The sequence below is a fragment of the Bos taurus genome, chromosome 3 (assembly GCF_002263795.3).
Source record: "Bos taurus isolate L1 Dominette 01449 registration number 42190680 breed Hereford chromosome 3, ARS-UCD2.0, whole genome shotgun sequence".
In the NCBI taxonomy this organism is placed as follows: Eukaryota; Metazoa; Chordata; class Mammalia; order Artiodactyla; family Bovidae; genus Bos; species Bos taurus.
This window is the reverse complement of record NC_037330.1, coordinates 34581141-34603743: the sequence shown is the minus strand read 5'-3', so window position 1 is coordinate 34603743 and position 22603 is coordinate 34581141. Positions and strand designations below refer to the sequence as shown.

The 22603-nt window shown below is 34.3% G+C and overlaps 1 protein-coding gene across 2 annotated transcripts in view; it reads left to right on the top strand.

Moving 5' to 3' along the window:
* Nucleotides 1-22603, top strand: part of STXBP3 (syntaxin binding protein 3) — a 54128-nt gene that overhangs the window by 18624 nt on the left and 12901 nt on the right. For both annotated transcript variants that reach the window (XM_005204106.5, NM_001083415.1), the window contains 10 exon segments: nt 2350-2428; nt 3670-3770; nt 7250-7404; nt 11977-12067; nt 13100-13224; nt 15230-15325; nt 15460-15517; nt 19694-19759; nt 20540-20620; nt 21545-21683. In XM_005204106.5, coding sequence (XP_005204163.1) covers nt 2350-2428; nt 3670-3770; nt 7250-7404; nt 11977-12067; nt 13100-13224; nt 15230-15325; nt 15460-15517; nt 19694-19759; nt 20540-20620; nt 21545-21683 — 991 coding nt within the window.

Genomic DNA, 22603 nt, shown 5'->3' with positions numbered 1-22603 from the left:
CACTTCCAGTTTCTTCTAACTCTAGCAGACAGTAGGGAAAAACCCAAATATTTACTATGTAATCTCTACATGTTGGCTGCTGGTAGATTTTAATGACATTTTGTATCTTATCTGTAATATAATTTTGTAAGAAAATTTATGCTCAGAAAAAAATGAAAGTTAAAAGCACCATTTTCACTTACTAAATTGGCAGAGGGACTAAAAAAAGTGTGTGTGTATATTTAGACATTTATTTATTTGTCTTATCTATGTATCTTATCTAGCTCTCAATATGCATTGTCAATGGATAATGGAGCAGAAACTACTATACACTGCTAGTGGGAGTATAGATTAATACAACCATTTTGGAAAATAACTTGCCATATCAAGAACCTTAAAACGTTCTGAATCGTAAAATTTATTGTTAAAAAAAAATCCGTAAATGGTCAAACTAAATTCCTAAAATCCAGAGAAATTCTTAGTATTAACACATAATGGTAGGAAAGACCATGTGACCATTGAAAATGAGATTTCTAGAAAATTTTAATGATCTATGTAAATGTTCATTTTTAATGTAAGTGACAGAAAGCAGGATACAGAATTAAATATTCAGGAAAGGATCAAAGAATTCAGAGAACATTATATCTAAGTGTGACTCCTTTATCTCCCACAACCAACTCCAGTTTCTCTTCCTGTCCTGAATCAATTATCTTTTGGGTCCTATAGACCTATGGGTACATGTGAAGCCTTGGACTCTTTGGGCACTTGTAGAGAAACTTGATGTGAGATTTCCTTCCTCAGGGGCTGGGCAAGCATCTGGAGACTAGCTACAGAGAGTTCTCAGGCAAGGGTCATGAAATGACAGATTTTAGGAAGAGTTTTGGTTATAAAAGATCTGTGAATGTGAACGTGAAGTCGCTCAGTCGTGTCCAACTCTTTGCAACCCTGTGAACTGTAGCCCACCAGGCTCCTCCGCCCGTGGGATTTTCCAGGCAAGAATACTGGAGTGGATTGCCATTTCCTTCTCCAGGGGATCTTCCTGACCCAGAGATAGAACCCAGGTCTCCTGCATTGCAGGCAGACGCTTTAACCTCTGAGCCACCAGGGAAGCTAGGGAAAGGTCAGATGGGTGGTTTGTTTTCTTTTATACTTATAGCCCTCAGGAAGAGAAACCTGTTTACCTTCTTCTTATGGTACTGCCTCTCTTTAGGATACTCCCAACAACTAAACCTAAGTGTTAGCTGAGCTGACATGGAAGCAACCACACATCTAAGTGGGTCAAGTGACCTGAGAGAGAAGGTTTAGTAAGAATGAGAAGAGGATACATATGGCAAAATACAAGAGCTTGGAAGGAAGGGTGATAATCTGAACAGAAAATAGTACACTTAAGACTCTGGTGTAACATGTAAAAACTTTCTGAAGCTCTGAAGTATATTTTCTTAGTTAAGTAGTTGACTGTAGAGGAGGATAATCACTATGGAAATTTTAATTGATAGTCTTTAAGATAAAAACGAAGTATCTCGGGACTTCCCTTGTGATCAAGTGGCTAAGACTCTGCGCTTCCAATGCAGGAAGCCCAGGTTCAATCCCTGGACAGGGAACTAGATCCCACGTGCCTCAACTAAGAGTTCACTTGCCTCAACTAAGATCCAGAGTAACCAAAATAATAAATAAATATTAAAAAAAAAAAGTATCTCAAAGCAAAAAAAAAAAAAAAATCATGGAAATCATGGTGGGGAAGATAAGAGACTTGCAGGATACATTAATGAGCTCTAACAGAAATATACTGGTTGTAGGAGTTGCAGGGAGACAGAAAGGAACAGATGGGTGAGAAGATTAAATTGTTTTTGCTTTCAGACTGTTGTATCTTGAAAACTACCAGCAGAGAGGCAGATACTGTTAGAGTATATTACCTGCTTTCCCTCTTTCTCGTAGTCTGCTAACCTTTTAGTCTTTCATTCTAATCCCTCTTGGCAATTTTAGCTCTTAGCTCATTGGCAGTCTCTTTAACGCTTCTCCAGTAATAGTCTCGATAGTTTCATTATCTGTGTAGGTAATACTTCACCATACATTCATTTTCTTCCAGTAGTCTTGTCTTCTATGTTGCTTCAGCTTCTTAGTTACTTGACCATTCTTAGGTCTCCTCATCACCAAAAGAGCACTCTCTGTTCATATATCTTACCTTACTACTTATTTCACTTCTCACTGTAAGTGGCTAGATAACACAGCATCTTAAAAAATCAGTTTGTAAGTTACAGTTTTGACAGTTAAGGTTTTACTTTATCATCAAAATAATCTTAGTTATTTCAAAAGTAGCACATTTAAATTAGTATTTGGTAAAATGTATATTAACATCCAACCTTTTTTCAGTCTGTAGACTGTTTTTTACGTGATTTTGGAGGTAAATCAGAGAACAAATATAAAGCAGCGTATATCTACTTCACTGACTGTAAGTAGCTTTGTAAAAGTTATTGCTTCATTATTTCAAATCCTACTAATTATGAAATATTTCTTAGGCTAATTTTAATAGTAGTGACTTTGTATTTATTGTTTGTTCTAGTTAGGTTAGAAAGAATCTAAAAATTCTATCCTAAGGTTATTTCTATCCTAATTCATGACAAGGTGATAGAAAATTAAATCATTCCAAACTAGTTTCAGAAGACGGTCATTTTTCCTGGTGTACAGGGGAGAGGGGTTTGACAGAGAGAGCTATCCCTCAAATTCTGTTCCAGTAACAGGGAGAATTCTTCTTTAAACCAAAGTTACAACTGGGGATTTGACTGTATAATAAAGTATATTATAAGACCCTTTGGGAGATGCAGTGAAGAAACTGTCATCTGTTTGCTAACAGTAAGGGAGAAAATCTATCACATTTCTTTTTCTATGCTGTAGATTCAAATAAAAAGCAGCTTTCTAGCTTATTTTTCCTGTAAATTATTATTTATCTCATACCTAGCAGCAGTTTGCATTTTAGAAAATGCCATATCATAAGTATTTGCCATTTAAGTAACCTTGTTACACAGAAATCATGTTTATGGAGTTGATAAACTTTAATGTGTGAAGCCTCTTTTAATTTAAGGAATCTTGAAATTAAAGAACATCGTGTTAAAAGATAGTAGAAGCCCATGGTTAATACTCCAACCTAGATTTAGTGAAACTATAAGCAGTTAGGTAAAAGGCAGGGGCAAGGGGAAGACGGCTCTAGGGTGCAGAATTTACTAGTTTGGAGGCTTGGAATTTCCTCACATTGAAGAAAGCCCTATAATGCAAGGAAAGATGAAAAATTTGTATGGTGTGGCTACACTTAGTGGCAGATATAGAAAAGTGTGAATTCCTAAGAAGCTCTGAAAGTCCTTCAAAAGTTTATTAAGTCCTTAGTTTGGACTTGATTTTCCTTCCTGACAATTTTAGCTTGCTGTGTTAACAGCTCTGTAAGGAAACACATCTTAGGTTATGGTGGATATGAATGGGGAAAATGGAATTTCTGTTACAGTGCTCATTACTAGAATTTATCTGCTGTATAAAGTGAAAAGCAGTATTTACATATTATCTCTATCCTCATAGTAAATTACTTTGTGAAAGTCAGTAATTATATATAAAAATAAATATTCTTGGATGTTGGAATGACTTATTCAAAAGAATGAAAATTTAAATGCAGTTATATACTTTGATTTTTTTTCCTCCTCTCAGTCTGCCCTGACAGTCTCTTTAACAAAATTAAGGCTTCTTGCTCCAAGTCAGTAAGAAGATGTAAAGAAATAAATATTTCCTTCATTCCACTTGAATCTCAGGTACTTTCTACTTTTATTTTTTAAATGTTTTATTAAAAAATTTTTTTTGAGTATTGAAAGGCTTATTACAAGGGTCAAGCAAGGAGAATGGGCAGCTTGTGCTTAGAGTAAAACTCCTTTTATTTTGGATTATTATAAACTAAAAAATAAAAAGTTTTACTGTAAGCACAAGCTGCCCATTCTCCTTGCTTGACCCTTGTAATAACGATTTTAAGATGCAGTTTTATGAACTTATTTGCTAAAAAGGCTTATCCTAACAATATTTTATGTGTTGTACCTTTGGTGAATTTTAAACAATCCACAAATAAGCATTTACTCTGATGAAGGTAGGAACAGGAGTACTAAATTGGAATATAGCGTTAATAGTAAAAGTGGACTTAAATTTCACATCTCTAAGTCCTGTGTGTGTCAAAATATACAGCCCTATTAGATTATGAAATCAAAAGATTTTGAGCATAATCTTTGTTAAATGACTCCAAAGAAAAATGTTTATATTCTGTAACCATTTGTGATATTAAAACAAAATTCTTTAGTAAACTTTTTACACAACATTATATAAACTATCGTTTATTTTAATTTATAAAATGAAGGATTCTCATAGATTTGATTTGCCTTTGGAATAGTCAATGAGCCTTCAATTAATAATAATAATTGCAAACACACAGTACTTTCTCTGTCAGATGCTTTCCTAAATGCTTTACATAAATGTATTGGTAATTCTGTCTCCATTTTAAAGATGGGGAAATCAAAGTGGTTAAGTAACTTGCCCTAATCACACAGCTAGTGTATTGTTTAGCTCTGTTCTCTGTGTTTGGATTCTAACATTTTGTAGAATTGGAATAGTTTACTATTTCTTAGAACCATAAGGTTGATATTTTAAGAAATAAAAAGGTCCTGAATAATGAATTTTTCTTTTAAGCTATTGCTGTTTTTGATGAAGGCCATAATCGTAAAATCTTTAGATACCTGCTTAACATTAAACTGTTTTCTAAAGGTTACTTTAAGATTTTTTTCCTTTAATATATTATGTGCTACTGCTAAGCTGCTTCAGTCATGTCCGACTCTGTGCGACCTCAGAGACGGCAGCCCACCAGGCTCCGCCGTCCCTGGAATTCTCCAGGCAAGAATACTGGAGTGGGTTGCCATTTCCTTCTCCAAAGCATGAATGTGAAAAGTGAAAGTGAAGTCGCTTAGTCGTGTCCGACTCCTAACAACCCCATGGACTGCAGCCTACCAGGCTCCTCCGTCCATGGGATTTTCCAGGCAACAGTACTGGAATGGGTTGCCATGGCCTTCTCCGAATATATTATGTAACTTTAGTTTAATACTCTACAAAGTGAGACTAGCCTCAGTGCAAAGATACAGAAGCAGAAAAGTACAAGAAAGCAGCAGGATTATGGATTATTAGGGGTGATGGTATGATAAATAAATCTGTAGGTAGACTGGGACCAAGTTGTAGGAGGCACCAGGTTCCATCAAGAATGATGGCAGAAAATGGGCAGACACAGAAGAGTACCAAAGTCTTTAAGGAAAAGTAGAAGTTGGGAGATCATTGAAGAGAAATAGGTAAAGTCAGATATGATAGTCTTCCAAAGAAGAGAAGTTCTACATTAAACATATTTAGAAGTTGCATGGAGAGAAAAGTGGTTGACTTCTCCTAAATCCATGAGTCAAAGGGATTAAAGAAAACTCTTTCCCTTTCAAAGGGTTTAATTAATACTATCACATATAAATTAGGACAATTAGATGGAAAGCATCAATATAAGAAAGTTTGTTTACAGTGGACCTTAGGAGTACAAAAAATCTGGTATAGTTAGTAGAGAAGGTGCTAGATTGTGTCTAGATAGAAATAGATCTAAGCTAGCTATAATTTTGCAAGAAAAGTAAATGGAAGTTGTGAGTGGGGGTAACGGAGAATTCCTGTATTTAAGGAACTGGTTGTGGGTCATGGAGATGAAGAAAGCATTTGGTAATAGTCTAAAGGAACACATCATGTTGGTGATGGAAAGTAGGGGGAGGAAAGAGAAGGAAAGGCAAGATGTGAATGTAGAAAGAAAACCAGCTCCAGAGTTCTACTTGGTTCATTGGAGTATTAGATAATAACTTAGATTAATTTAAGATGTGGTAACAAATCTCCAAATCTCAGTGTTTCACAACAACAAAGTTTATTTCTCATTCATGTTATTGTCCACTGTGGTTTGACTAGGTCTTTGCTCTATATCCTCTTCATTCTGGGATGTAAGCTGAAGGAGTAGAGTTTACTCTTCTCTGGGACATAGCAGAAAGAAAAGAGAAATGGTGGAGCCATACAATGGCTTTTAAAGCTTCTGCAGGGAAGTAGGCACATGTCACTTCTGTTCACATTCCAATGACCATAGATAGGCTGATATCCATGAGTGGGAACTATACACCTGTAAGGAGGGGCCCTGTCAGGAAGGGCAATAAATATTTTTGAACAGATATTTTCTACTGCAGTGGGATAGAATACTGTGAGAAAGCCACAGTCCAGCTGTAGGGTACTTGTTGGCAGTTATGGCAGCTAAGACTGAGCAGGACAGACATAAACAACACATTAGCTTTAGCTGAATCTCAGTCCATGTTCAGGCTCCTACTGTTAGTGATAGGTTATGTTCAGAGAAATGTATTACTTGTGTGAAAGGAAATGCAGGGAAGTTTATCCATAATTTATTAGTTAATATATTATTTATTACATGTCTACTTTTATACTTAATACATTAGGCTAAGAGGGATTACTACCATTGTTTAAAAACAAAATTAAAATTAATTGAATGTGAAACTCTCACCTCCGATTAGAGAGCCTTTTGTTTTGTATTCCTCAAATAACACAATAGTAAATCTCTAATCCAATTCTTTGCATGTAGATAAATGCTTTTGTTAGTTGAAAAATGTCTGTGAGATTTTACTGTATGTATACAAAGACCAGTACTATGTCTGGCACAATGCTGTGTTCTTTGGGGAAGTATTTTTCTACTTTAAGGAGAGAAATTTATCTATACTCTTAATATCAAGAGTATAAGCTAAGGAATTAAAGATACATATTAACTTTGGAAAATTTCTAGGTTATTCTCTGATTGGTTGAGATTTTAATGTATGTCAGATATATAGACCAATTTTGGCTTTATTTCTTCTTGCCAGGTATTAGGTTTCTATTTTTCTTTGATTACCTCAGATCCCTTTATTTGCTGCACAGGTAGAGAAAATCCAACAGTACAATCTATATATAAAACAAGAACTGAAGGAGAGAGGTAGATTAAGCAGGAAAGGAGAGAGAGAAAAGGAATGAAATCAAGATGACAGAGAAAATGAGATTTAATTAAGGTAAAGACACAGTTGTTTCAGGAAACAGCATGGTTAGTACAAGTATTTTGTAGAGTCCCAAGGAATAACTGTGCTTTTCTTGATACATATTTTTAATCAAATTTCTAAATTGACAGTGTGACTTTTTTGGCCTAACTTAGGTATATACTCTTGATGTACCAGATGCATTCTATTACTGTTACAGTCCAGACCCAAGTAATGGAAATGGAAAAGATACCATCATGGAAGCAATGGCTGAGCAGATAGTTACAGTATGTGCTACCCTGGATGAAAATCCTGGAGTAAGATATAAAAGGTAAGGCACCCAGTGGTGTCATTATATGTTATGATGTCTATTTGCTCTTTGGTATAGAGGTAATGTTCCAGTGCTTTTGTGTGTTGGTTTGCAGATTTTCTTTATAACATGCTGTATATATAGATTTAAAGTTTAAGGCTTAAATTTCAGAGTAACTGATAGCCTCTGTTACTGAATTTCAGAGCTTAAACTTGGTATGATTTACATGAATATTTTCATGAGTTTAAGGAATGCTTAGAAGAATGTCTTTGTTGCCCTGTGGGGAATACTGTCTTACATTTAATGTTTCATTACATTTCCACCAAATTGAAATAGTCATAGTATCTGGATACTGGTTATAGTGTCTAAATATGGTATCCAATTACAGTGGCCATTTTAAATAGATTTGGGGTTTTTTTTAAAAGTTAAAGTTTGACTTTAGTACTATGTACCTTTATTTATTTGCTCCTTATTAAAAGTAAAGTTTACTATAAAGTGCATAAATTATATTTATGTGGCTTGATAAATCATTCCAAAGTGAACATAGACATCTAACTTCACCCAGGTCAAGAGATAAAATACTAGCAGCATCTCAGAGGCCCCCTTTATGATCCCTTCTGGTCATCACCCACTGTCTCCTCCTCAGAAGTAACTGTTATTCTGACTTCTAACACATATTTCAGTTTTGCCTGATATTGAACTTGATATATATATCAGATCAGATCAGTCACTCAGTCGTGTCTGACTCTTTGCGACCCCATGAATCGCAGCACGCCAGGCCTCCCTGTCCATCACCAACTCCCGGAGTTCACTCAGACTCACGTCCATCGAGTCAGTGATGCCATCCAGCCATCTCATCCTCTGTCGTCCCCTTCTCCTCCTGTCCCCAATCCCTCCCAGCATCAGAGTCTTTTCCAGTGAGTCAACTCTTTGCATGAGGTGGCCAAAGAACTGGAGTTTCAGCTTTAGCATCATTCCTTCCAAAGAAATCCCAGGGCTGATCTCCTTCAGAATGGACTGGTTGGCTCTCCTTGCAGTCCAAGGGACTCTCAAGAGTCTTCTCCAACACCACAGTTCAAAAGCATCAATTCTTCGGCGCTTAGCCTTCTTCACAGTCCAACTCTCACATCCATACATGACCACAGGAAAAACCATAGCCTTAACTAGACGAACCTTTGTTGGCAAAGTAATGTCTCTGCTTTTGAATATGCTATCTAGGTTGGTCATAACTTTCCTTCCAAGGAGTAAGCGTCTTTTAATTTCATGGCTGCAGTCACCATCTGTAGTGATTTTGGAGCCCAGAAAAATAAAGTCTGACACTGTTTCCCCATCTATTTCCCATGAAGTGGTGGGACCGGATGCCATGATCTTCGTTTTCTGAATGTTGAGCTTTAAGCCAACTTTTTCACTCTCCGCTTTGACTTTCATCAAGAGGCTTTTTAGTTCCTCTTCACTTTCTGCCATAAGGGTGGTGTCATCTGCATATCTGAGGTTATTGATATTTCTCCCGGCAATCTTGATTCCAGCTTGTGTTTCTTCCAGTCCAGCGTTTCTCATGATGTACTCTGCATATAAGTTAAATAAACAGGGTGACAATATACAGCCTTGATGTACTCCTTTTCCTATTTGGAACCAGTCTGTTGTTCCATGTCCAGTTCTAACTGTTGCTTCCTGACCTGCATACAGATTTCTCAAGAGGCAGGTCAGGTGGTCTGGTATTCCCATCTCTTTCAGAATTTTCCACACTTTATTGTGATCCACACTGTCAAAGGCTTTGGCATAGTCAATAAAGCAGAAATAGATGTTTTTCTGGAACTCTCTTGCTTTTTCTATGATCCAGCGGATGTTGGCAATTTGATCTCTGGTTCCTCTGCCTTTTCTAAAACCAGCTTGAACATCAGGAAGTTCACGGTTCACATATTGCTGAAGCCTGGCTTGGAGAATTTTGAGCATTACTTTACTAGCGTGTGAGATGAGTGCCATTGTGCCGTAGTTTGAGCATTCTTTGGCATTGCCTTTCTTTGGGATGGGAATGAAAACTGACCTTTTCCAGTCCTGTGGCCACTGCTGAGTTTCCCAAATTTGCTGGCATAGTGAGTGCAGCACTTTCACAGCATCATCTTTCAGGATTTGGAATAGCTCACCTGGAATTCCATCACCTCCACTAGCTTTGTTCGTAGTGATGCTTTCTAAGGCCCACTTGACTTCACATTGGGTCATGATATTTTTTTATATATGGCTTTGCTCAATATTATGTTCTTAGACTTTCATGTTGTTCTATATAGCCAGCTTGGATTTGAATCTCTGCTTTTTACTGGCTGTATGATTCTTCTGCTCTCAATTTCTTTATATATGAAGTGGGAAAAATAATAGTAATCACATCATAAAGTTTTTTTTAGAATTAAATGAGTTAATACCTATAAAGCACTCAATATAGTGCATGGCGCTAATGAAACGGTAGAAGTAAATACACTGTACTATTATTACTAATAATAAGTAATATAACTTGTTTCTGTTTTAAAAGGTTCTTTAATTTAAACACTGACATTTGTCAAGGTAGTTGGCATAATTGTTCAATTTCAAATTCATGTAGTGCTTTATATTTAAGTTTCATTATCCTTAACCATTTAAAAAGTTTTCTAAATTACTTAGAAGAAATATTGTAAATCTCCTTAATTCATATGTGACCAGACAAGCTCTTTACTCATACCTCAAGTGTTAGAATCATTCTTTTTCTTACAGGTGCTGTGCTAATTACATTCTGAACCAAGTGGTTTATCTTTTGCTAGAGTTCAGTCTCTTCAAGCTTCTGCTCTTGGTGTTTGGCTTGTTCAGGGAAATGAATCTGTAATATGGTCCACTATCCTGTATCCATAAGTTTGGCATCCTCAAATTCAACCATTTGTGGATTGAAAATGTAAAAAAAAAAAAAAATTCGAGGAAGTCCCCAAAAGCAAAACTTGAATTTGCTACATGCAGACCACTATTTACATAGCATTTACATAGTATTTATGACTGTTTACATAGCATTACATTATATTAGTGTTGTAAGTAATCTAGAGATGATTTTTAAGGATATGGGGTATGTGCATAGGTTATATGCAAATTCTATACCATTTTATACGAGACTTGAGCATCAGTGGATTTTAATATCTGAATGAGGTCCTGGAACCAATCCCCTGTGATACTGGTGGTGGTTTAGTCACTAAGTCGTGTCCAACTTTTGCAACCCCATGGATGGTAGCCTGCCAGGCTCCTCTGTTCTTGGAATTCTCCAGGCAAGAATACTGAAGTGGGTTGCCATTTCCTTCTCCAGGGGATCTTCCCAATCCAGGGATCAAATCCAGGTCTCCTGCATTGTAGGTGGATTCTTTAACACTGAGCCACCAGGGAAGCCCTCCTGAGGGATAACTGTAGCCGGTTTATAATTTAATAAGCTTACCAGTTCTTGTGGTAGTTAATAATAATCCAGGCTTTTAAAATCCTATCCTATTCTTTTGTAAAGTATTCTTCTATGCCTTATGAACTTTTCAGGTGTAATTCTAACATGAAATTATTTCCTTTTGAAAATATTTTAAGGCATAATGTATAATAAATTATCCTGTATAGTTGCTGCTTCATTTACTTTTGAAGTATAAAACCTAAAGGATCTTTAACACTTTGAAGCCTTTACAAAGAGTTCCTCCATTTTTGAGATTGGTGTGCTAATTGAAGAGTCTTTTCCAACATTTTCTTTATAGATTCAGAAGTTACACTAATATCACTGGTCTTAAAGTTAAAATTTAGAATATGGTTTTATCATTTTAGAAGATAGTGATATATGATTTTATACAAACAACTATATTGGAAAGTTGACTAAATGTTAGCATATAGGGAAATCTCATAGATAATTGGGAGAGATAATTGGTCAAGTAATTTGGAGAGTAATATGGTAGCAAAGTTGAAAACGTACATACTATATGACCCACAATTCTACTTTTAGAAATAATATACCTAGAGAAACATTTACATGGATATTTATGTATAAAGATATTTGTTTCCATGTTGTTTGCAATAGTATAAAATTGAGAATGACTTAAATGTCCATCTTTAGGGGAATGAATGTGTAAATCCAGTATAATCATATGATGGAATACTATATGGAACTAAAATGAGTAAATATTTTTTGATGTGTGTGTCAACATAGATGTCAAACATATATGACAGTAAAAACATATACTGTAAAAATACATATAAAACAGTAAATATATGTATAATTGTAATGATAGGAAGAATATACATCAAATTATGGTAGTAGTTGCTTTGGGGCAGGAGTGGCTAGGGGTAGGGGTGAAGACTGGGAATTGGGAGGGGAGTAAAGAAACTATAGTTTTATTTATATTTCCTTCATATGAAAAAAATCTGAAGCACATATGATAAGGTTTACATTGATAAAATCCAAACAAATTGATATAGCATTATATTTGTTTAGTATTATTATCTAAATTTCTCCATGCTTATAAAATCTTTTAATTTATGGTTTAATTTTAGAATTCAACTTGATAATATAAAGTGTGTCTTGAAAGATAGTTTGAATATCTTTTTTGTTTCTAGTAAACCTCTAGATAATGCCAGTAAGCTTGCTCAGCTTGTTGAAAAAAAGCTTGAAAACTACTACAAGATTGATGAAAAGAGCCTAATAAAGGTAACATATAAAAGACAAATAGTGGTTATGCTTAAAATCTGTCTTATTTCTTTATAAACCAAGGAAACTGTTCATTTATTTTCCAGCATTGATTTGAGAATTTTGATTTGGATATCACTGATTTAAATGGTAGTAGAAATCGTAATAGATAATGTGGCTTAGTGGGGAACATAACAGTTTTGAATTAAGTTCTTTGTCCAGATCCTGGCTCTGCCATTTAATTCATGTATATATCAATTAGCAAGTTATGTTAAGTTTTTTATCTATAAAAAGGGGGTAATAGGAGAATACCTATTTTGTAATATAGAGGACTAAATGCATTAATACATAAAAAGTTTTTAGAATAATCCTTGAAGCTGTAAACATTTAATAAACAGTTTTTCCTTTTATCACCAACTCTGTATTCTTGGACATATTTACTGTGAGTTGTATTTTCATATAATATGGATCATATGACATGTACTTTGGTTGGTTGGTATGAGGATTAGGCAGATTAGCATGTGTTTGGCACATATAGGAGTTTAATAAATGACAGCTACTACTATCTTATCAAGATAATATAATCAAAGACTAAGATTGGAACCTGGGGAATTCCAGCATTTGGGCTTGGGTTGGAGAGTGAGGAGTCTGAGTAGACTTGACAGAGGTGGTATCAGAGGACTAGGAAGCTTAGTTTAGTGCAATGTGTAACATAAAGAGCTCAGGTAATATCTTCCTTTCATAACTTAGATGAGTTTTAGTGTTTATGAAGCTAAATTCCAAGAAAATAGATTTAGTGAAAGCCAAATGTTATTTTCTTAAAGGAATTTTCACAGTATCATATTATTAAGTAGGCCTGTTAATCTAATTATGAAAGCTTTGGTTTTGTAGTCTTATTTTCTTCCCCTCTTGTGCCTCTCATATTTTTCTATTTTAATATAACTACATGTTTAAGAATGTGGGATAAGTCTGATTTTGTTTTCTAAGATATTAAAAATGTGTTCACAGAAAGAAATGGAAGTTTCTTAAGATAATTTTATCTTGTTATTCCAGGGTAAAACTCATTCCCAGCTCATAATAATTGATCGTGGCTTTGATCCTGTGTCTACTGTTGTGCACGAACTGACCTTTCAGGCGATGGCATACGATCTACTGCCGATTGAGAATGATACATACAAGCAAGTATAACTTGAAGGGAATATATAGGGCATATACAAACAGGATAGGATGTTAGCATTTAATGATTTATGCAGGCAACAGAAATCTAAAGCCTATCCTATACCCTTTTTTATTCAAGGCTTTATCTTTCTCTTACACCTATAATCATAATCTATTAAAAATGTCCTGACCTTGTTAGTTAATAGGTAATTTAACTGCTTTGAAGCTTTTTTGGTATATTTGCTTCCTTAACTATGTCTGCAACAAAAATAGGTTTTAAACAGCTGGAATTGTACTTTTCAGTAAATAAACCGGGCCCACTACTATATTTACTGAAGTGGAAAACATATTCAAATTGGTTAGGCAGTGATTATTCTGAATTGGACATCCAAAAGTATGTAAACGTGTGTCTTGTCACCATAATGTATTTAAAAATACTAGAATATTAGAAAACTATATAGGATGGTTATTGAGAAGAGAAGCAGTTTTACCAGTTTGGTACCTATTATTGATTTAACTCTGATATAAGCATATTAACTTTAAAAGTAATATCAAATAGTTAAATGGAAAATGAAATTATTTTTCTATTAAGGAACCATCTTATTGTCACCTTTGTATATCATTTATGTATATACATACACACATATATATACAACATGTTATTTGAGTGTATGTACCACATGCACACATATATATAAAACATGTTATTTGATATCATAATTTCAAAATCCAGATTGGCATTTTTCAGCCAAGAGTTACTGCTTGGAAGTAATAAAAATGAAAATTAGTTTTCTGAAATCTTATGTTTAGTAATTTTTGTAGATTAAAAAATCCAAAAATTTGTGCTAATTATATTTAACATTTTTTCTTAAATATTGTTTAAACTAATTTTGTATTTTCTCTTGTATTTTTATTTGCCTTCTAGTCAAATTCTGAGTTTTTCTTTGTTACTTGTATTAATATTAGCTGACAGAGCAACATAGCTATTTTTCTAGTATAAAAGTAGTTTTAAGCAGTTTATTCTGAATTTTCAGAAAGGATGTTATTTATCTCTCTTATCCTTTAGGTCTCTAAACTACATTGCTCAAGAGATTTGGAAATGACTTGAAGTAATGGACACTAAAGGATTTGGTTCCAGTTTATTGACGTTAACTTTCAGACATTTCTAACCTAGTACTTAAAATATTTATCTCCCTAGGTTTGTTGGCAAGGAAAGCAAGATTTAATTTTTTAAGGGTAGTGGAGAGACTTATTTAAAAACAAAAAAATCAGAGATATGCCTTTTCTTATGAGTCAAGAAAGTCTAGGGATCAGACTAGAGGGAAGCATGAACTTCCTATGGATTGTGCTCCATCACGATTTTTAATGGAAATAATACAGAGCAGAAATTTCTAAGTATCCATTTGGAGTAATTTCTTGAACCTCTTTAATTGCCTCTCAGTTCAGTAGAACTCATTAAAGCAATCAGAGTTTTTAATGGCTACATTAGTTTTTTTCTCATTGCCTTTCCCAGTTCTTTAAAGGAGATGTGGTTATAGGGTAAGGAAAGAATATAGAAATAGATAAATATATATGTTTGTGAATTTTGTACCAACTCTGAAACACCTTCAGTATTTAATAGACTTCATTAGGGAGTGACATTTCTTAATGGATGTTTGACAATTGTGTTGATGATTATTAGTACATCAAAAGTATTGTTTTGAGCAATTAGAATACAAATTGTTAATAAATTCACTCTTGTTAAAGTTGACTGTGGAACACTGAATTTTTGTTTCTAAGATACTGAGATAAAAGTCTGTAATAATGACAGCAAAAAATAACATTGAAAGTAAAAAGGTCGTGGTGGGCGTGGCACTTGATTTTTGTTGTATGGATAGCAATATGCCTTAGTTTTGGATAGGTATTCATTATCCTCCTAAAAATCTTCAGTTTCTTGAGCTGTGTCTTAAAATTGTTATTTATAAAAACTTTTCTTTTACTTTATCTGGCACGAAATAATCCAAAAGTTTCATACTTCTCTTGTAGATATAAGACAGATGGGAAGGAAAAGGAGGCAATCCTTGAAGAAGATGATGACCTCTGGGTCAAAATTCGGCATCGCCATATTGCAGTTGTATTAGAGTATGTGAACCTGTTTAATTTTTGTTCCATATTTAAATACTAATTACAGAGTACTAATAGTACATTTTTTAATCTTAAGATACTTTTGTGAATTAAACTTTAGAAATTTAAAGAACTTTCTAATAATTTGACAGGGAAATTCCCAAGCTTATGAAGGAAATTTCATCAACAAAGAAAGCAACAGAAGGAAAGGTAAGAGTGTTAATATAACTTTCAAGGTTATGACAAATGTGAATTTTAAAGTTTGTGTAAAATTTTTTATCTTTTTAACTTTCCATTTGAGAAGTTTCTAACATACACAAAGTAAAGAAAATAAACTTTCCTGTACCCATTACTCAGCCTCAGCACTTAGCAATATTTTATCTGTCTTGCTACATTTAAAGTTTATTTTTAAAAGACCATTTAGCCAATTGCATAAATGTATTCATGTTAGGGTTTTTAATATTAAGCTATGGTGGCTCAGTGATAAAGAATTGGCCTGCAGTGCAGGAGACCCAGGTTTGATCCCTGGGTCGGGAAGATCCTCTGGAGAAGGGAATGTCAACCCACTCCAGTAGTCTTGCCTGGGAAATCCCTTGGGGACAGAGAAGCCTGGCAGGCTACAGTCCATGGGGTCGCAGTGTCAGACACAACTGAGCAACTAACACTTTCACTTTTCACATTCATAATTTACCTAAATAAAATGCACAAATCTTATGTGTATACTGAATAACTATTTACATACATATATTTGTATTCATACACACACACATGTAAACACACACCATGTGGAACTGCCACCTAAATCAAGATACAGGACATTTCTGTCATTTCAAAAGTTGCACAATAATATCATGAATAAAGAAAATTTAGCCTATCCTTTTGACTCTTTATACATTTTATACTAATTTTCTTGATACCTCCTATTTGGTATTTTCTTGGTATTTTCTTAATACCTCCTAGCAGTAAAATATAGAGTAGATCTGGTGACAGGATATCCTTGTCTCATTCCCAGCCTTGGGGGAAATGTGTTTGCTATTTCATCATTGGGTATTATGGTAGTTTTAGGTTATTCTAGATACATCCTTTGTCAGATTAAGAAGTTCCCTTCTATTCCATATTTGTCAACAGGTTTTTTTTTGTTTGTTTTTTAAATCAACAATGAGTGTCCGACTTCATCAAATGCTTTTTCAGCACCTATTAAATTATTTTTTCCTTTTTTATTCTGTTCATGTGATGAGTTACATTCACTGTTCTCTAACATTAAACCATCCATGCGTTCTTAGAATTAGCTCCACTAAGTTATGATAACTTATCCCTTTCCTATATCACTGGATTCTGCTTGCTAATATTTTGTGTAGAATGTTTACTTCTAGGTTTATGAGCAATAGTATTTCTAGGTTTATGAGCAATAATTCTTTTTATTCTTGTGGTAGTGTTCTAGGCAGTTTTGGTGGCAAAATTATATTGGTCTAAAATGAATTGTAATGCTTTCCCTGTCACATTATTCTCTGGAAGTGTTTGTGTAACGTGGTCGTTACTTGTCCCATCATTGCTTGAAAAACTTCACAACTGAAGCAGTCTGGGCATGGAGTTTTCTTTATGTGGAAGTCTTTAATTATAAGGTCTTTAATAGGTACAGAGCTCTTCAGATTTTAATTTTTTCTTATATCACTTTTGGGATACTGCATTTTTAAGGGATTTGTCTACTACATCTACATTTTCAAATATCCTCTTATCTTCTCAGTGTCTATAGAACCTGTACCTATGTTCTATTTAATCCTAATTTTGTTGATTTGTGTTTTAGTTTCTTTACTATTAACATCCCCTATTTATAAATTATTAGTATTTCGAAGAACCAACTTTTGGCTTTGCTGATTTTTCTTTTGTATGTTAGTTTTATATTGAATTGATTTCAACTTTCTTTGGCTTGTTTTTCTTTTTCTAACTTCTTGAGTCGGATGTTAAGAACATTGATTTTCAACTTTTTTCTCTCCTATATATATTTAGTTATTTCCTTCTTAACATTATGTAGCTGCATTTCCCAAGTTTTGGAATAACCTATTTTTACTTCCATTTAGCTCAGAATATTTTCTTATTATAATTTCTTCTTTGACTCATGTGTTATATAGGAATTTTTTTTTTTTTAATTTCAAAGAGTTTGTGAGTTTTCTACTTATCTTACTGTTACTGAGTTGTAATTTAATTATATAGTGGTCAGAGAATGGAGTCTGTATGAGTTTAGTCCTTTGAAATTTGTTCAGGCTTGGCTTGTGACCTATCATATGATCTGTTGTGGTAAATACCCTATGTGTACTTGAAAAGAATACAAATTCCGTGAATGTTAATTAAGCCAAGTTGATTCATCATGTTATTCAAATATTCTATCTCTTTACAAACTTTTTATCTGTTTTTTATATCAGTTACCAGGAATGGTATAATGTATGGTTGAAGTAGTGTATTTTAATAATCTTGTCAACTCTCAAAGCTATATCAACTGATGCAGCCTTGTTTAATTAGACTCTTTATAAATTTAAGATAGTTTTCTTTCTATTGAATTTATCTTTTATCAGTATAAAATGTCATTGTAGTTTTCATTTGCAGTATTCCTTGCCTTAAACTCTACTTTGTCTGATTTTAATATAGCCATACCTGCTTTATTTTGACTAGTGCTTTTTTAAACTGAGTTAGAAAGTAAAGTTCCCCTTTATAGTGTATGATTCTGTGAGTTTTGACAAATGTATACTCTCATGCAACCAAGATATAGGACGGTTCCATCAATATCCCCCCATTGCCTTCTGCCACTTTGTAGGCAACCTCTCCACCTTAGAACCACTATTCTTTTTTTCTATTATTATAGTTTTGCCTTTTCCAGAATGACAGCTAAGTGTCATTTACGTCATAACATAATAGAAACAACAATATGGCTTTTTCATTTAATCTATTGCACTTGACATTCATCCATGTGACATATAACAGTAGCTTCGACATTTTTATTGCTGAGTAGTATTCCGCTGTATGGATATATTGTATGGATGTTATCCGTTCACAAATTGCAGAACATTTAGGTTTTTTCCCAAGTTGATGGCAATTACAAATAAAGCCACTGTGAACATTCAGGTTTTGTGTGAACAGATGTTTTCATTCACTTGTTTAAATAAGAGTGGGATTGCTGGGTTATATATTATAGAGTAAATGTATATTTAATCATGTAGAAAACTTCCAAACTTACTAGTTTGCTGTACCATTTTACAGTCTCACCAATAATGTGTGTCATTCATTGTATTTTTAATTTCAAAGATTGCATTTAGTTCTGGGACATTCATTGCATTTTTTAAAATAAAGTCTGATTCTCTACTGATATACTCCATCTTTTCATTCATTTATAGTTTATCTTTTCCCCTGTTTTCTTTAACATAAATATGTTATTTTAAATTCCTTGTCTGCTAACTCCAGCATCTGGATTATTTTGAGTCTGCTTTTATTGACTGTTTTTACCACTTGAGTATGACTTTTTCCTGTTTTACATGTCCAGTTATATATTGTATGTTGGAGCTTATGGATGCTATATTGCAGAGGCTATTGATGATGTTCTGTTTACAAAGAGTGCTGAGTTCTGTTCTGGCAGTCGGTTAATTTGCTGGTAGATAACCTAGATTGTGTGGAAATTTCATGTGAGGCTTTTGTTACGTTGCGTGTATTTCACTTTTACATTTAGTTCAAAGACATAGTCCTTCCAGGACTGAATGTCTGGGATGTTCACTTAGAGCTCTTTACTTTGTCTGGATCAGAGAATGCCAATACTGTCTTAGTGTAAAGACCATCTGAAATCTCTGCAGTCATTCTCTGTTAGGCCTCTAAGACTTATGCCCTGTACACATGCAGCTTAGTATTTGGCCAGGGATCCTAAGGCATCTCCTCTACACATCTGTGAGTTATGCTACCCCTGGACCGCAAACCCTACCTCAGTAGCCCCAAACTCTGATCTCTTTTTCCTCTGCCTAGAGAGATTTTTTTTTCTACTTGAACTCTACCTCCTTTTACTGTGCTTTGGAAAATGTTCCAGAGAAGAGCCAGATGAGTGCAGGGATCACCTCCTGTGCTTCCCTTTGCTCAAGTAACCTAACTGAACTATTTTTAAGACATCCTTTGCTTGAAAGCTGTTGTCTTTTTTTATTTTGTCCAATTTTGGTTTTGTTTATGGAGGGAGAATAATTTTTATATCAGCTACTTTTATCATGGCTGCAACTGGAAACCTCTTGAAATTGTTTTTTTTAATTGGCAAATATTTAGTAAATTAATAAAGATTTAAAACTATAGGATTTAAAAGTTATTGTATAAAATAACTGAATCATAAGTTAGTTTTTTAAAATGTTTGATTTTTCCTAGACATCACTTAGTGCTCTTACCCAGCTGATGAAAAAGATGCCTCATTTCCGTAAACAGATTACTAAGGTAAGTGATATCATATATAAGAAATCATTTTTAATTTATTAGTCCACCCAGTTCTGTAGTCAAGTTTAGCATTGGGTGTCATGGAATACTTGGTATTAGTTGTCCTTTGAACCCTTACTTTAGGTCTGAGAAATACCCCAAATGTCTAAGCTACCCAATAGAATTCTCTATATTTGTTCAAGTCCAGCCAAAACTTTTTTATATCTTTGTCTTGAACAGCCAGAGAAACTTTTATTTTTTATCAGCTTAATAAGAAAATTCAATATTGGATTGACAAGTCCTTGTTATTATGCTTGCTTCTTTGAATTAATAGTTATATATTAGTAAATTTTAAAGCAATTAAAGCTGTGTGGGCAGGTAAACTATTTTTTGTTTGTTTTTGCTGTTCCAGTCCTTCTCAGAAGTCATTGTCAGAATAATATTTAAATTTTTTTTTATTGTATTACTCCCTAATCAAAAATCAATAACGTAAATTCAAACTTTTTCTGTTTGACTTTATGGACTTTACTGGTTTTTTCTCACTTTATTTTTCACTACTTGTAAACCCAATACAAGTTCAACCCTTTCGTTCTGTTTTTTGTGGTCTATTGAGTGTCCCCTTTAGATCATGATAATTTCCACTTTTTTTCCTTTCTTGAGTTGTTTCCCTTGATTTACATGGTACCTCCTTCCCACATAAGCTCATACTTCCCTTCAGGCCCATCTCAAAAGTTTAGCATTATCAGTTACACAGAAAGAAATGAAAATGCTTTAAATAATTGATTTTTTTCTGTTTTTCAGCAAGTTGTTCATCTTAACTTAGCAGAAGATTGCATGAATAAGTTCAAGCCTAATATAGAAAAGCTCTGCAAAACTGAACAGGTAAGTGCAGAATCAGAAACACCTACATTCAAGGTAGATTTCCAGAATTAACTCTGTAAGGTAAAACCTAACTTTTTGCTCAATATAGTGCCCTAAACCACACAATCTCTTTTAGGAGGAGATACACCCACTTGGTATTTAATACAATATTCCTTACCAACGCTAACAAGTAGCTATACAGTATCATGTTAATAGTAGGCTGTCCCTCCTAATCTGCATGTTTGGTTGAATGGGATGATTTCAATGTTTGGAGCATTAATTCAGGGTAACATTGTTGACTGGCCATGTTTGGAGCATTAATTCAGGGTAACATTGTTGACTGGCCTTTTTCAGTGGGTGCAGCATTTCAGGTAACACCCTGCAGAGTACTGTGTAGGCACATTTAATTAAAGGCTCCTCTCTGATGCCAAAACTGTTCAAATCAGTACTAATAGAAATAGAATGCAAGTCATATTTAATTTTAAATATTCTAGTCATTACATTAAAAATGTAAAATGAGATGAGTGTGGTTAATTTTAATAATATACTTGATTTAACTCAGTACATCCAAAATACTATCATTTCAACATGTAATCAGTATTAAAACAATTATTGAAATGTTACACTTTTTTTTCAAATGTAAATCTTCAAACTGTTGTTTTAACTTACAGCACATCTTGATTCAGACTAGAGCCATTTCAAGTGCTCAGTAGCCACATGTAGCTCATGTCTACCATGTTAGCAAAAGTTTAGATTAATGATTTTCTTCCTTTCTGAATTGTTTTGACTTTTTACATTTTATACAGTAATAGTTTACAAGTGATGCTCACATTTCCTATGAAATATCATCAATTTTCCATTAAAATTTGGCAAATTTTAGTAATATTTTTAACTGAAAAATGAATTTAGATCATAGACCACTGACTATATTTCATTTTCATTAAGGACCTGGCACTTGGGACTGATGCAGAAGGACAGAAAGTCAAAGATGCTATGCGAGTACTCCTTCCAGTTCTACTCAGTAAAAATCATGATAATTATGATAAAATAAGAGCAATCCTACTTTATATCTTCAGTATTAATGGTAATATAGATTGTTTATTTTTTAATAAATATATTAAGATAAAGATCAGTTCAGTTCAGTCGCTCAGTCGTGTCTGACTCTTGGCGACCCCATGAATAGCAGCACGCCAGGCCTCCCTGTCCATCACCAACTCCCAGAGTTCACTCACACTCATGTCCATCGAGTTGGTGATGCCATCCAGCCATCTCATCCTCTGTCGTCCCCTTCTCCTCCTGCCCCCAATCCCTCCCAGCATCAGGGTCTTTTCCAATCAGTCAGCTGTTCACATGAGGTGGCCACAGTATTGGAGTTGCAGCTTTAGCATCATTCCTTCCAAAGAACACCCAGGGCTGATCTCCTTTAGGATGGACTGGTTGGATCTCCTTGCAGTCCAAGGGACTCTCAAGAATCTTCTCCAACACCACAGTTCAAAAGCATCAATTCTTCGGCACTCAGCTTTCTTCACAGTCCAACTCTCACATCCATACATGACCACAGGAAAAACCATAGCCTTGACTAGACGGACCTTTGTTGGCAAAGTAATGTCTCTGCTTTTGAATATGCTATCTAGGTTGGTCATAACTTTCCTTCCAAGGAGTACCCAGATCTAAAATTACTTTACAATAAGTGGTTTACTACTGGTCATAAGAGAATCTTAGAAAAATTAAAGTGAAAGTGAAAGTCGCTCAGTCGTGTCTTTTTGCGACCCCATGGACTGTAAAGTCCATGGAATTCCCCAGGCCAGAATACTGGAGTAGGTAGCCTTTCCCTTCTCCAGGGGATCTTCCCAACCCAGGGATCAAACCCTGGTAGAATCAAAAGTAGTGGTTAAAGTTGATTAAGATAAATAAAAGGAAAAATGTGGAATTGGGAGCAGATTGAAGGTTATATAATTTAAATGTTTGCTTTCTTTAAAAAAAAAAAGCTTTATTCTTGGGTAC